At 37.7% G+C, this 14039-nt stretch overlaps 2 protein-coding genes across 2 annotated transcripts in view; one reads left to right on the forward strand and one right to left on the reverse strand.

Moving 5' to 3' along the window:
- CFAP91 (cilia and flagella associated protein 91) overlaps window positions 1–3278 on the reverse strand; it is a 39014-nt gene extending 35736 nt beyond the window's left edge. Inside the window, exon 1 of the mRNA XM_034411146.2 lies at window positions 1966–3278. Within this exon, the coding sequence (XP_034267037.1) occupies window positions 1966–2164 (199 nt within the window). The 5' untranslated portion in view covers window positions 2165–3278. The remainder of the gene's footprint in view (window positions 1–1965) is intronic.
- Window positions 3152–9770, forward strand: COX17 (cytochrome c oxidase copper chaperone COX17). Its single transcript, XM_034411147.3, has 3 exons — window positions 3152–3286; window positions 7509–7626; window positions 9504–9770. Exons 1-2 carry the CDS (start codon window positions 3162–3164, stop codon window positions 7591–7593), a joined length of 210 nt encoding a protein of 69 aa, XP_034267038.1. The 5' UTR covers window positions 3152–3161; the 3' UTR covers window positions 7594–7626; window positions 9504–9770.
- Window positions 9771–14039: the final 4269 nt, after the last annotated feature.

The following is a 14039-nucleotide window of genomic DNA, read 5'->3' on the forward strand; positions in this document are numbered from 1 at the left end:
GCAGAGGCAGAGGGAGATTTCTTTTTCTCTTTTTCCTCACCAAAAAAGGTAGGTGCAAACAATGGGAAATTTAGGGCAAAAGAGGAGAGTTCAAGATTTTAAAACACAAAAGAAAAAAAGGAGAAAGAAAAAGGCAAAAATAAAAATGGGAAGGGAGAAAAAGAAAAAGAAATGAAAGAGAAAAATGTTATACATATTTAGAATTGAAATATGAATAGAAATAAGAAATAAATGGGAAATCATGATTGTAAAAATGAAATGAATAATAATTGGAATATTTGTCTTTGTATTTTTGAAATCTAGACAATGATAAGTTTTTATTTTCTTATTTTTTTTAGAAATATGAATAAGTATAAACTATAATAATTGAAATACCTTTAATGGTATATGGTGGTGAAAGTAAAAAGGATTAAATTATAGCTTGGCTAACAGGTAGAACATTTCTAAATTTAATTAGGGAAATTTAATGGCTGAAATATTTTTAATTATATATTGTGATGAAAGTAGAAATGATTAAGTTGTGATTTGGAAGGTTATATGGGCAAAACTATGTGGGTTATTGGGAGAGTTGATGTGAAAATGAGTAACATAAGGGGGAAAATTATTTGGTTTATTATTATTGGTAAATATAATTAATTGATTTGTAAGAAATTGGATTGCATGGAAATAATTGGAATATTCATGTTCGTATTGATTAATATACAAAAAAGATAGTTATATAACTAATTGATTTATATTAAAATGTTGAATTTGTATTAAACAATTATAATATTACATAATTAACCAATGTGAGGATGGATATAAAAATAGATGACAATGGGAAGGGGTATAATATAGAATAGAAGGGAAAAATTGAATTTGATTAAGATTAGAGATGAGGATAAAGGGTAATATTGGTTTTTTAAAAAAATAGATGAGGAATAAATATGGCAAAAAGGAAATATAGAAATTGTAAATTTAATTGAAATGACTAAACACTGTTTAAATTTGTGAACCGGCCAAATACTCTGTTCAAAGAAAATACATTGTATGTTTGTATGTGTGTTTGTCTAAAAAATAAAAAAAAACTTTAAAAAAAACAACAACCAAAAAAGGTAGGTGAGTCTTATACTCAGGTGCGTCTTATACTCCAAAAAATACGGTAGATTAATTTTGAGTGTGAATGGTTTATAACAATTACAGTACAGGTAGTGCTCAACTTACGACCACAACTGAGCCCCAAATTTTCATTGCTAAGCAAGACAGTTAAGTGAGTTTTGCCCCATTTTACGGCTTTTTGTGCCACAGTTAAGTGAATCATGCGATCACTAAGTGAATCTGGCTTTCCCCACTGACTTTGCTTGTTGGAAGCCAGCTGGGAAGATTACAAATAATGGTAACATGACCCTAGGACAGTCCAACTGTCATACATACATGCCACTTGCCAAGTACCCAAATTTTGATCACATGACCATGAGGACACACACTCGTAAGTGTGTAAACTGGTCTTAAGACACTTTTTTCGGTGCTATTGTAACTCTGAACAGTCACTAAGCAAATGGTTGCAAGTCGAGGATTACCTGCAATAGAAAAATTTAGGCTATAATATACCTCTGATGGGCTTTAAAGTCCATACTATGGTAATTCTGGTCCTATTTCCATACAAAAGCACAACTGTCCTTTCTCGTGTATTGTACAGATTCCCATTGGGACTATATGCTCTTGAGCTGGATTTTATAACTACCATTATCACTGACTCTGATTTCAGGACGTTTTTACCAATACTTAGTTTAATTAGGATGACCAATCCAATTTTCTTAGTCCAGAATACACCGAACCACAGAATTACTTCACAAACGGGACTAAAATCGGCTGGCTGGTTTGAGGCTCAGCGGGCCCTTCCAAATCAAGCCTGTCGGTTCCCGAAAAGTTGACTTCCCCGGCCGCTATTAGAAAAGCAAGCCCCATCAGCGTCCCCTTGGTTACCATAAAGGAAATCAAAAGCCCGGTTGGGAGCCATCTTCCTGCGATACCGGATCCCAGTTTGGTCCAGCGGCCGAACAACGGTCACCGATTGACTCATCTTGCGGCCACCTTGGTCTCTGCCGCCGCTTCGGAAGGTTGTCGGCGCCGCCCACATAGCAACCGTTTCCACAGCAACAGAGCCGAAGTAAAAGGGCTCCATGTCACTTCCTGGAGCGATACTATATAGCTGGAGTTGGAATGCAAATCGCTCTGCCGCTAAGTAACTTGGAGTCTTTTCTTGACGCTTTGCCCAGAAAAAAGGAGCAATGCGTCGGTATCAACAAGGCTCCTCTTTCACATTTGGGCGAGTTAAGAAAGGAGCATTTCCATTAAGAATATATTTCTGGGAGAATTTCTCTCGAAAACTCAATCTAGTCACCCGGAAAACTGAAGAGAAGCCACCGGGTATTATAAATTCCAGTCTGAGCCATTTGTATAAAACATCTATGCGCATGGTGGATGAATTTACTTCTAGTCCACTTTTGTGACTTCACGGACGTGCCCACTTAAATCGTCTTCCGTGTTTTGTTTTGTTTTTTGTTTACGCTCTATGTCCTGGGATTGTCTTCTCTGTTCTGTTCAGATTCGACGTTGCTTATAGCGTTCTGCTGCCACCTAGCAGCTTTACGGGCATTACCTCAACAAAATCGTATATTTCAAGAACGCAAAACAACGAAACTAGTATTTGAAACTAGACAATAGTTCGAAAGTCCAGCTGACCTAGTTGACAGCTCCTTAGAGAATAAAAGAAAAACGTAGGGAAAAACGGGGGGAGGGAAATCATAGATAAAAAGGAATAACAATCTTAAAACTAACAAAAAAGATTTTAAAATTAAAAAACTAAAAGGATTTATTTGCGGCTCGGCTACTTCGGAGATCATTAGACCCAGTCTGCCGTAAAAAAGTTGATCAGTAGTTTTCAATGCCTCGTTGTCCTCCATCGAAAGAGGCACCGCCGCATTAAGAAACTTCTTCATCCTCTGCTCGATCTTGGATTATTCTGCAGTTCACGGTTTACATATATAGAACATTGGAGATGTTACGTCACAAACGACGGCTGGGAGTATCGTAACCTAGCGGCGACGGCGGAAATCCGAGACTGTCCTTCCCCGTAGGCCTGAGTCCTGGCGGCTTGTGCGCATGCGCAAGTAGAAGGGATGTCGAACCTGGCCTCCTGCGATCCGGCGGGTCTCCAAGCCCCAGCTCAGGCGGAGCAAAAGCCGCCGCCTTCGCTGAAGCCGTGCTGTGCCTGTCCGGAGACAAAGCAGGCGCGCGACGCTTGGTGGGTAACGGGGGGTTACGGGAGAAAGGGCACGTGGGTAAACTAGGGAGCTCGCCGTGACATGCGGAAGCGTGGGGAGCGATGGACAGTTTTGCGCTTCGGCAAACGGTATAGAACTATCGCTAGCCAAACCGCAGAAGCAAATTCCCCCTGGGTGTTTTTAAGCGCTTCTTCCAGACTGGACCAACGTCGGGAAATGTCTAGTAGAAAGTTGGTCCCAGTTGTTCCCTGATAGGAGAAAGCGCCTCCTCATTGCTGGAGTAACAGAGGTGTACTGTTTCTCGATTAAGTCGTAAAATAGTCCCGCGTCTTGTTCTAAAATGAACGCGTTATTTCTTCCTGGGTAGAAGTGATAATCAGAAAATAGAAGAACTCATTCCTAAACTTGAAAGACTTGTTAAATATTTTAAACTCGGTTTTCAAAAATTCAAAAATGAAGCCCTGCCAGTGCTAGTACAAACGGTTTATTGGAAGAGACTACCCGGGAAAGAATAAAATCACATTATGGCACTTTAGTTATGTACAAAATATGTTGTGGCTTCAGTCATAGACTATGAAGTGGCTAATTATTGAACTGCCAAATTAGTTTTAAATAGGGAGTAATTTACCACCTGATTACTGTTAAAAACTTGCTGAATAAATGTGCTTTAACTCGAATATAACAACCTCATTTCCCGAAAACACTGCAGAAGCAGAGACTAGGTTAATCTTATTCAAATATACAGAAGTTATTCTTTAATCCTAAAATTTACAAGTCTCAGGGGAACTTGCTGATTACAGTTTTGAAACTATATAGCTTAACATTGTTTCAATTCATTTTACTATATATTTAAAATATATGTGGGCAGATTCTCACAATTTCTAATACCTAGTTAAAAACAAGATTTACTAAGACAACTGTTTTTTAGAAATAAAAAAACAACAGCAGTTAATAAGCGAAGCATACTATAGCTTAACTTGCCTCAAATTTAAACCCAAACAAACCTAGCTCTGGGTAGATGAGGGTGTCCCTGCACTTGGTAATATGTCTTGAACCCCCTCAAGTTTTTGATAGCAGCAAGTTGAAGGCTAAGTTTCTCCTTTGCAAATGTTTTGTGAGTGTCTTGCACAATACCGCAGTCTCCAGCATGAAGAGAAAAAAGACAGCAAGGGGATACCCTGCTTCTGAAAGTTTGGTGAATCTATGTGTCTATGCCATGTTTTGCTCCCAACCAAACCAAAACTAATCAAGGGGAGGAGAAGCTGAGGCAGGAGGTTGGCTGTTCAGTCTCTCTTTTCTATATGAATCCAGATTTTAACCTCTTCCTGCAAAACTGCGGAATTCTCCCAATCTTTCCTGAAGCAGTTGTACTAGTGATTTTATTTCCCTTTAGCCAGAATAAGGTATCTATGTTCCTGGACAGAAACTGCTTAATTCCAACAATTGCCGGCTTAAAAATTAATGGAATTAAATCATCTGTCTTCTCACTGTTCAACATCTCTCACTCTCTGGAGAAAGAAGCTTGGTAGATACAGAATTATCTCTTTTTAATCTCCGCTAAAGATAAGGATGTGGTGGCTCAGTGGCTAAGATGCTAAGCTTGTCAATCAAAAGGTCGGCAGTTCACCGGTTTGAATCCCTAGTGCCGCATAACAGGGTTAGCTCCCATTACTTGTCTCAGCTTCTGCCAACCTAGCAGTTTGAAAGCAAATAAAAAATGCAAGTAGAAAAATAAGGACCTCCTTTGGTGGGAAGGTAACATCGTTCCGTGCACCTTTGGCATTTAGTCATGCCGGCCTGATGATCACGGAGTCGTCTTCGGACAGCTCTGGCTCTTTGGCTTTGAAATGGAGATGAGCAGCACCCCCTAGAGTTGGGAACAACTAACACATATGTGTGACGGGAACCTTTACCTTTACCTTAATCTCCTCTAGAAAAAGGAAGACAGCTACCACCCATTATTTTCAAAGGTGGTTGAGAAACATATCTGTATATCTACATCTACATCTCTGTCGGTACGTCCATCCATCATCCATCCATCCATCCTTTTATTTTTTCCAGTTTTGGTGGTGGTTTAGGACAGGGGTTCCTAACCTCCAGTCCGTGGACCAACCCCGGTCCGCAGCATGCCAGCAACCCGTCCACACAAACAAGCAAAGCAGGATGCAGGCAGCATGTAAAACCAACCCCCTCCGATCTGTGGGAAAATCTTTCTCTATGGAACCAATCCCTGGTGCCCAAAAAGTTGGGGGGCACTGTTCTAGGAAGAAACTTCCCATTTTAAATCTTTAAACTCTAAAGTTTTAGGAGGAGGAGGTATCTAATTTTAGATTTAAAATGGGAAGTTTCTTCCTAGAACAGTGCCCCCCAACATCACTAATGTTTGCATTGTTTTGCTTTTGGGCTTGTAGTGCACTCACTGTGCTGCTTCATAAACAATAAGGTCACTTTGGATAACTTTGCTAAAGAGTTGTGGGCAGCTGTGAACCTCTTTGGCATTGTTTGCTTCATTTTCCTTCTTCAGAGCTCAAGTCTGCCACTCTCTTCTGCTGTTTAATACAACTTGCTTCCAGGTCTTAAATTTCTTCATGTTAAATTAATTTTATTCATTTCAGAAATCTAGAACTGTATAATGATTCTGGGTATTGTTTCTGTGTATATGTGTATGTTTTTAAAAATGAAAATCCATATATTGTTAGGGTGGCCCAGGTTAATATTGAAAATTATTTTACAGTTGATTCTTGTTATTTGTAGGTTCCATATTGCAAATTTATCTACTCGCTAAAATGTATTTGCAAAATCAATACTTTTGAAAACATGCCGAGGAACAAAAAATTGAGTCACCCAACACACACGTTCCCAGTTGATATTCAGTAATTCAGCATTCGCAGCAACTTTATAGAATGCAATTACTGCATATAACAAGAATTCTCTATAATGGGGAAATCAATTGAGTGTGAAGTGTTCTATTTAAAATGAGGCCTTTGTGAGCAATCATGCCTAAATGTCAGCAATTCTATAAATCAATATAGCTCTGTGGCAGCTATTTTGAGGTGGTCATTGGTACCTCCCAAGAAAATATTCCAAACCTCAAACAGATTGAGTTTTTCAAGTTCATTTGTTTCTTTATTCAATTTATAAAGCCATTTATCTTACATATGTAAGATAAATGTATCTTTCATACATACATCTCACAATAAGATAAAATAGAGAGTATAAAAAATAAAACACAGCAGCTGAGCATCATAAAACACTATCAAGATAGCCAGGAAATGGACTCTGTCACATGCCCAGGGCCCCATGCTTGGGTATCCAGTTTTCAGGGCTTTACAGAAAGTTAGTAGAAATAGGGCTAATCTAAGGGGATATTGTTACAAAGGGAAGGTCTTGTGGTAGAAAGGGCTCTGTTCCTGGGCTCTGCCAGCCAATACTCCATGAGTGGTGGTACCCAGAGCATGGCCCTTCTGTTGAATGGGGTAGAGATGATTGGGGACAGATGATCCTATAAGAAACCCATAAATTGGATTTAAAAAGGTCCCCATAGTAATTGCAACTATCACTTCTATATGTTTTGGTCTAGTGGCTTGCATCAACATTGAAGTAGCAAAATTTTTATTGAATGGAAAATTCTGAACCATCTTCAAATACAAGCCTATATAAATACATTAAGTTGATGAATCTTGGAAGCAACTTGATACATCAGTATCCAAAATCAAATCTGCAGCCCGCCTAACCCCACAGCCTGGAACAGCTGATTGACAGTATTCTGGGAGGCTGATCTAACCACCAATCAGCTGTTTGTGCTAAATCAGGCTGCAATAGTATGCTGAAGCTAACCAGGCTGCTTGCTGTTTGCTGCAAAGACACTAGCCAGATGAATACCGATGGATGCTGGTAGGCAGAGGCAGAATTTTTTTTCTTGTTTTCCTCCCCAAAAACTAATGCGTGCTTATACTCCGGAGCGTCTTATACTCCGAAAAATATGGTAGCTTCCTCATTATTATTTAAGCATAAAGATTGAATAAGAAAGGGGAGAGAATGAAATCTTGTCACCAGTGTTTTTTATTTGCCAGTTAAGCCAATTAAAATAAGATCTGACTATATTAAATGACTTGGATAAGAGAAGGAGAACAACTTGGTAACAGGAGTATTACAGCTAGTCAGAGCTGAAATCTAGTGCTCATCAACTTAGTTGAGGCCTTGATTTGTGAAATCACTTAAAGGGGAAATGTTGTGTTGCAGCATCATCGAAAAAGGAGAAGAAAACTGTGGCCATCTTATTGAAGCTCACAAGGAGTGCATGAGAGCTTTGGGTTTTAAGATATGAACAAGATGAGTCATATATTGGAATCTTTCGTAGGTAGGTGACTAAATTGCTATTTACCAAAACATGATTTAATCAAAAAATATGGGAAAAATATAATTTCCTAGCAATTACCACTGCATTTGTGAGTATAGAAACTTTTGTGGGTGCGAAACATGCATAATCTGTAATATGTGTAATGTATTTTCTTTCTGTTTCCAATTTGTCGTTCAAATTTGTTTTGAAAATTTTAATTTTAGTTTGAAAATCTAAAATAGCCCTGTTTTGCTGCAGTGAAACTAAATAGTTTTTCTTCTTCTCTCAATCATATTTTCTAACAATCTTTCTTATTTCCCTTTTTAAGCCTAAAACTTTTTAATTTCTCCAGAGATATAGATATCCTAATTAATGGATGAAATAGCTCCTTATATTTTATCTGCTCTATTTCTACTAGTTGGAAATAGGATTTGGCACAATTAAATGGAATGAGCCAAGTATTCTTACTAATATATGTTATTTTTGTGGGGGGAGTATAATTTTATACTTTAGTTTTACACATATTTTACTTAACACATAAATTCAAGGTTATCATCAATGGTACATTGGCTGCATCCTCACAGATTGGATCACTTTTAATATACACTTTAGGAATATAAAAAAGGTTTAAGAATATGTCATCAATGAACTTTGTCACCTTTTGTCTGCAGGAATATGTTCCAAAAATGCTATTTTCCAAAGCCTGTTATTTCCCAATAACAGAGTATTCTCATTTTGATTTCTATGAACAAAATGAAAAGAGATTCCCCTACATATATCTAGTGACATATGATAACCCTGCCATAGGATTCACATCCTGCTGCTGATTTGTGGATTTAGAAAAATCTGAAAATATATTAAACCTAAAGGAAAAAAATAATAAATGTGTAGGATTACTATATGTGAAGCAGGTCCCCAGAATTCTGTGTTCTATTTTAATTCTAATTGATATATATTTATACATTAACTGTGATTTTTGACTTGTCAGAGGCCTGCTGCTTCCCTTTCTCCATTGAAGGAACTGCAGGACCAATCTCCTGTGTTATCCTAATTGTTGCCATCTTTTTGCTAAGAAATCTGAAATACTATAGAAAATATGTTCAACTTATATTTTTTTTGTCTGCTAAAAACATTTGCATGCTGCTTCTAAAATCTGAGGCTCACACAATAGGATTAATTGAAAAAATGTTCACATGCATAGTCCAAACCATTATCATATACACGTCAACCATCAACTAAAGTACAAATTCATGATACACCACATACTGCATGGACCCTCAGTTAACATAGCATACCCTGCCTTAACCCAAGCCCTAGAATAGGGCAGATACAAAGAGTAATACTCTCTGCCAGCAAAATGGAATAAACTTTGCAAGATTTGTAAGAATGGTAATAAAACATATTAAATATTTGGCAAAAACACTACAAGAATTTTTATGTTCCTTTAAAATCTTGAGGTTTTTTTTTGGAAAGGGAGTTGCTCCATTTAACTTAACTGTTCAAATGCATCATCATTTTTTCTGTGAACAATGACTAAAGATTCATCCTGAATATGATTTGAGTTTGAATATATATAAATATACATGAGAATCAGAAATTTTGATGATTTCTTTCAGCAATTAGCAAAAAATTCTGTGTATAAATTTTGTATCATGTCATAAACTTGTTATGTTATAAAATGCTTTATAAAATTTGCCAAATTTAATTCCATGGGAGTCATGGGTACTGGATTTGGGATGCATTCTGTAAGTTAACCCATCTGATGTATCTCAAATGGTTCAGAAATTGTTGCCCTATGATGCACTGTTTCCTCCAATTAAAATTTATGGGAATGAGAGTTTTAGTAGTACATAGTTAGTCAAATGGTTTCTTACGTTTTTTCCCCCTTTTTCCTTTAGGTGATTTACTGTGGATAATTGGAAACTTTATTTCCACAACTGGTTGAATTGCTTTTTGATGTTTTTTTTATGAGAAGATGGAGAAAAATATTTAAAATAAGTTTTAAAATCACAACAATATATTGCTAATCTATTCTTTGGATTTGGAAAATTGTGATAATAAATTATTTTTAGTATTTAAAGTTCTAATTTAAATAGAGGATTATTTCTTTCCTGTATATAAAATATTATGAATGCAAGCAATAAAGCAATTTGGTCTGAATACAAGTAATTTTGTTGAATTAATAAATTTGTCTCCATGGATTGAGTTTTATTCAGTTTCCTGAAGACTATTAAAGTGGCAGAAGAATTGCTTACATCTTAATTTAAAAGCATGAAGGGTTTGGAAAAGCCATTTAAGTTATCAAGTCCAGCCCCCTGTTTAGTGCAATAATACAAATTAAAACATTCTGTCCAGTTTCTAGTAAAACAAGCAAAGAAGATTTGACCACCTTTCCCACCATTAAGAATTGCCTAACATTTTACTGGAAGTAAAGTTAAGACAGTTATCCCTAGCCACCAATCTGGAGTAATATAAAATGGACTTTGATAGAGGTCTGCTGAATTTCAGGAGACCAAAGTATTATATAGGGAAGAGACTGCCATAAAAAGGCACACTACCTAGCTTCCATCAGATAGCAATATTTAGGACCCACTCTCTCTGACCTGGTAGGACCAATACAAATTCGTAGGGAAAAGTATAGGTGTCTTACAGACCAGGGGTCTCCAACCCCAGGCTGCAGCCCACTACCAGATCACAGCCTGTTTGAAACTGGGCCATGCGAGCAGCGGACAAGCGCTTGTGTGAAGCTCCACTTAAGTGAATAGTGGGCCTATGTGCTCGGACGCAAAGCTCCACTTGTGCAAGTGGAAGGCACTTGAGCACAGGGAACTTGTGCTCTTGCAAAGCTCCATTTGCACAAGCACTCTCCTTGTGAGTGGAGCTTCAAATGCAAATGCAAGTGCCTTCCGTTTGTGCGCAAATGGAGTTGTGAGTGCGTGCCTGTGCCTGCCACTCATGCCCCCCCCCAGGCCTGGAAAAGTTTGGGAATGCTGAAAAGACCTTTAAAGCTGATAAGCAGCACTTTCTTTAGCACCCAGAACAAAACTGAAAGCCAGTGCAGCTTGCACAACAGAGGTATTACTTGGGCTAACTTACTCTTGTGTGCTGCTGCATTCTGGATCAGTTGTTCTAGATGATCTTCAAGGGCAGCCCCATGTAGAGTGCATTGAGTAATCCAAACACATTCTCACAGACATCCAGGTTGCAACAGCTCTCTAAAAGGACTTACTTTCCTTCATACTTCTTTAAGGCAAGCAGTTAAGAGATTATAATACTAATATACCCTAATCGAGTATCCTGACCCTGTACTGTATGTTCAAGTCAAGTTAACCTCATTTATAAACCTCTAATTTTTGCCTGGAACTTAATGTTATCAGTTGCCTGGTCATGCTCATTGAGATAGCTCCTGGTAGCATTATTCTGGAGGCCTTCACCAATGTGGGGGGAAATAGAATGGCCAGCATATATATTTTTTGCATGCATGAAAACTGCACTATGACAATACTACCCCTTACCCTTTCTGGACAGTACTTTCTTAATTGAGAGTGCTTACAGTTAGCCCAAAATCCCCCAGCTGCTTTTTGTTACTAAAACAGGAGTTGTGGTCTCCTCATTTCTAATCCAGTATCTTTTAAGTCCCACAACAAAATGGTACTCTGACTAAAACTAGCTTGCACTAAAATATTCTATTCATCTCAGTATTTTTCTATATATGGAAATCATTCTGCTTCTTTCAGGTTCCTATACTGATTTGCACATTACAGCTGTTATATCATCCCATGGGCATTTGATCAACATTCAGGTGCTTGTCAACCTGCCCACACTTAGGAATTTTGAATACATGCTTTAACTCTTTAACTCCTCCACCATCTCTGCCCTTTTGATCATCATGCAACTGGCACTCCTTGATCGTGGCAGCAGCACTGGTGCTGACCAAGTGGCCAGGGTTCTCCGCAATCTCAGCCAGCTGCCCCTGCTTCCAGGCTTCTACTTCAGCCTAGAGCCACTACCAAGGAGTGCCACCTTAAGCCCCATGCCACAACCTGCCACCATAGCACCACAGTGCAAAGCCCCAGCTGTATCTGCCACCCTGTACTTGGTTCATCTTGTCAGCTCTGCTGTCATATGCTCTGCTCACCCTACCAGCCCTGCACCCTGCACTCACTTTGCCATGGCTGTCTAGCCTCCCTGCTGCTCAGTGCTGCATCTGCCATGCCACCCAACTGGCGCTGCTGCCCTGTGCTCTCCTCACCTTACACCTTAATGGAATATAAGGCAACCAGATGGGCAGAAGATAGGCAGATGATGGAAATTCTAGTCCCAAATGCCATTAGTTCCTGAGGACTATCTTGATAAAATGAACTTCTTTGATTACAGAAAGACACACTACATTTTGGCACTCTGGAAACCTCTTATGAACTTTTTGCATAAAAAGGGGGGGGGAATTTGTAGTTTATAGTTTTCATGATTAGACAGGATATATTATACACAAAAAATATTATGTAACTTAGACAGGTTAAATATGTGAAGAACATTAGAAACTACTTCTTTGTATCTTTTTTCTTTTCCTAATTTAATGCAACTTTTTTCTTTTTTTGCACTTTTTACCTTCTCTTTGCTTGCTTGCTTTCCCTTTTTCTTCTTTATAATAGTTTGCATTAGTTTTTAATCTTTTAAAAACATTTTAATAAAAATCATATAAAAATACCTTGAGCTCTTTTATTTTCATTGTTTAACTTTCTTGTTCTCCTCTCCCCAATTTTAAGCCTAAAGTAAACTCATTCCGGTTGCTTATGTTCTGAAGAGAGCATGTGATTCATAACACCATTCAAAAAAGAAATATTTGTTTTTATTCTTGTTATGCTGCCAAGCAGTTTCAAAATATTAAGATAATATGTATTTGGATATATTTGATGAAACGTACTTATGACCTTTCAATGGGATTGATAAGGAGGATGTACTACTAAGGGTAGGACAAACATGGAAATTTCAATGGGTTTAAAATCCTGCCAAGTGCTGATGAATTTTGGTTTTATCAAAATTCACCCAATAAATGCAGTGGGTACAACACTACTCTTTAGTTTTTCCCCCAACCTAGTTTGCAATTTCCTTTAAGTCACAGTTTAAATAAATTGGTAAGTAAAAGTCTGCATAAATAGAATAGCTGAAAAAGATTAGTATGACATATAAAAGTCACTTTATCTCACTGCATTGGAAAAATAATACATTGGTGCCATCCTGAAGCAATTATCACAAAGTTCTGATAATTAAACAACAATGACAAAACAAACTTTCCACTGAGTACAGAACAAATTTGACAAAAATTATCCGGGTTAGGAGTAGGGAGAATTGTTCCTTTTGTACTGTGCCAGATTACTAATATGCTTCTTTGGCTTAAATTTAATCCAAAATTAGATTTAGAATGAGAGAGAGAAGAATGTAAACTGGAGAGTAAAGAAAGAAAGAATATGCAAGATGCAGCACATTCACAAACTTTGTCCCTATTTCTGGACCCATGTTGCCAGGAATAGATTCAAAGTATTCCACAAAACAAGGGAGCCAGCAAACCTAGAAAGTACTATAAAGACTATATTTTCTTTCTATAGCTGATATTTACCCAAATGGAAGACAATTCTTGAATATAAGGTACATCAATTCAAATGGAAAATTGGACACCAAACTTCTTACCTGCTTCATTTAATGTATTCTCAATTAATTGAAGACAATCTTCTCATTTTAATCATAAATTACTTGCGGTGGGAGAAACCAGCTTCAATTTCAGAAAAGGAATTGTCCTTGCCTATTCGATTTTCTGTTGATATTCTTTTAAGTATCCCAGCTGTCTGCCTCTTCTGTATTATTATATAAAACTCTCTTTTTACGATCCTATAATCCAGTGGTGAAATCTGAACCGGTTTACTACCGGTTTGTTGGCCGCACATGCACGCTGCACGCCAAATGCACACTACGCACGTGCATGCACAGTTCGCACCAAACGCATGCAACATGCACATGTGCAGTATGCACCAAAAGCAGGCTTGGGAAGGTAAGTAGAACAGCGGGGGGGGGGATCAGCTGCAGCATGCGATCATGGGAACCTTTTAAAAAACTTTTTTAAAGCATTTTTTACTATCGGTTTGGGCGAATAGGTAGTAAAAAATGCTTTAAAAAAGTTTTTTTAAAAAAGGTTCCGACAATCCCGCAGCATAGCTGTGATCTTGGGAACCTTTTTAAACCTTTTTAAAGCATTTTTTTACTACCAATTTGGGTGAATACGTAGTAAAAAGTAAAAAAAAGGCTTGGACGATCACAGCTGTGCCACGCGATCGTCTGAGCCTTTTTTTTTTACTTTTTAAAAGCATTTTTTACTACTTATTCTCCAAAACCGGTAGTTAAAAATGCTTTTAAAAGTTCCGACGATTGCACGTTGCTTG

The sequence above is a fragment of the Pantherophis guttatus genome, chromosome 2 (assembly GCF_059756535.1).
Source record: "Pantherophis guttatus breed Tessera chromosome 2, ASM5975653v1, whole genome shotgun sequence".
Lineage (NCBI taxonomy): Eukaryota > Metazoa > Chordata > Lepidosauria > Squamata > Colubridae > Pantherophis > Pantherophis guttatus.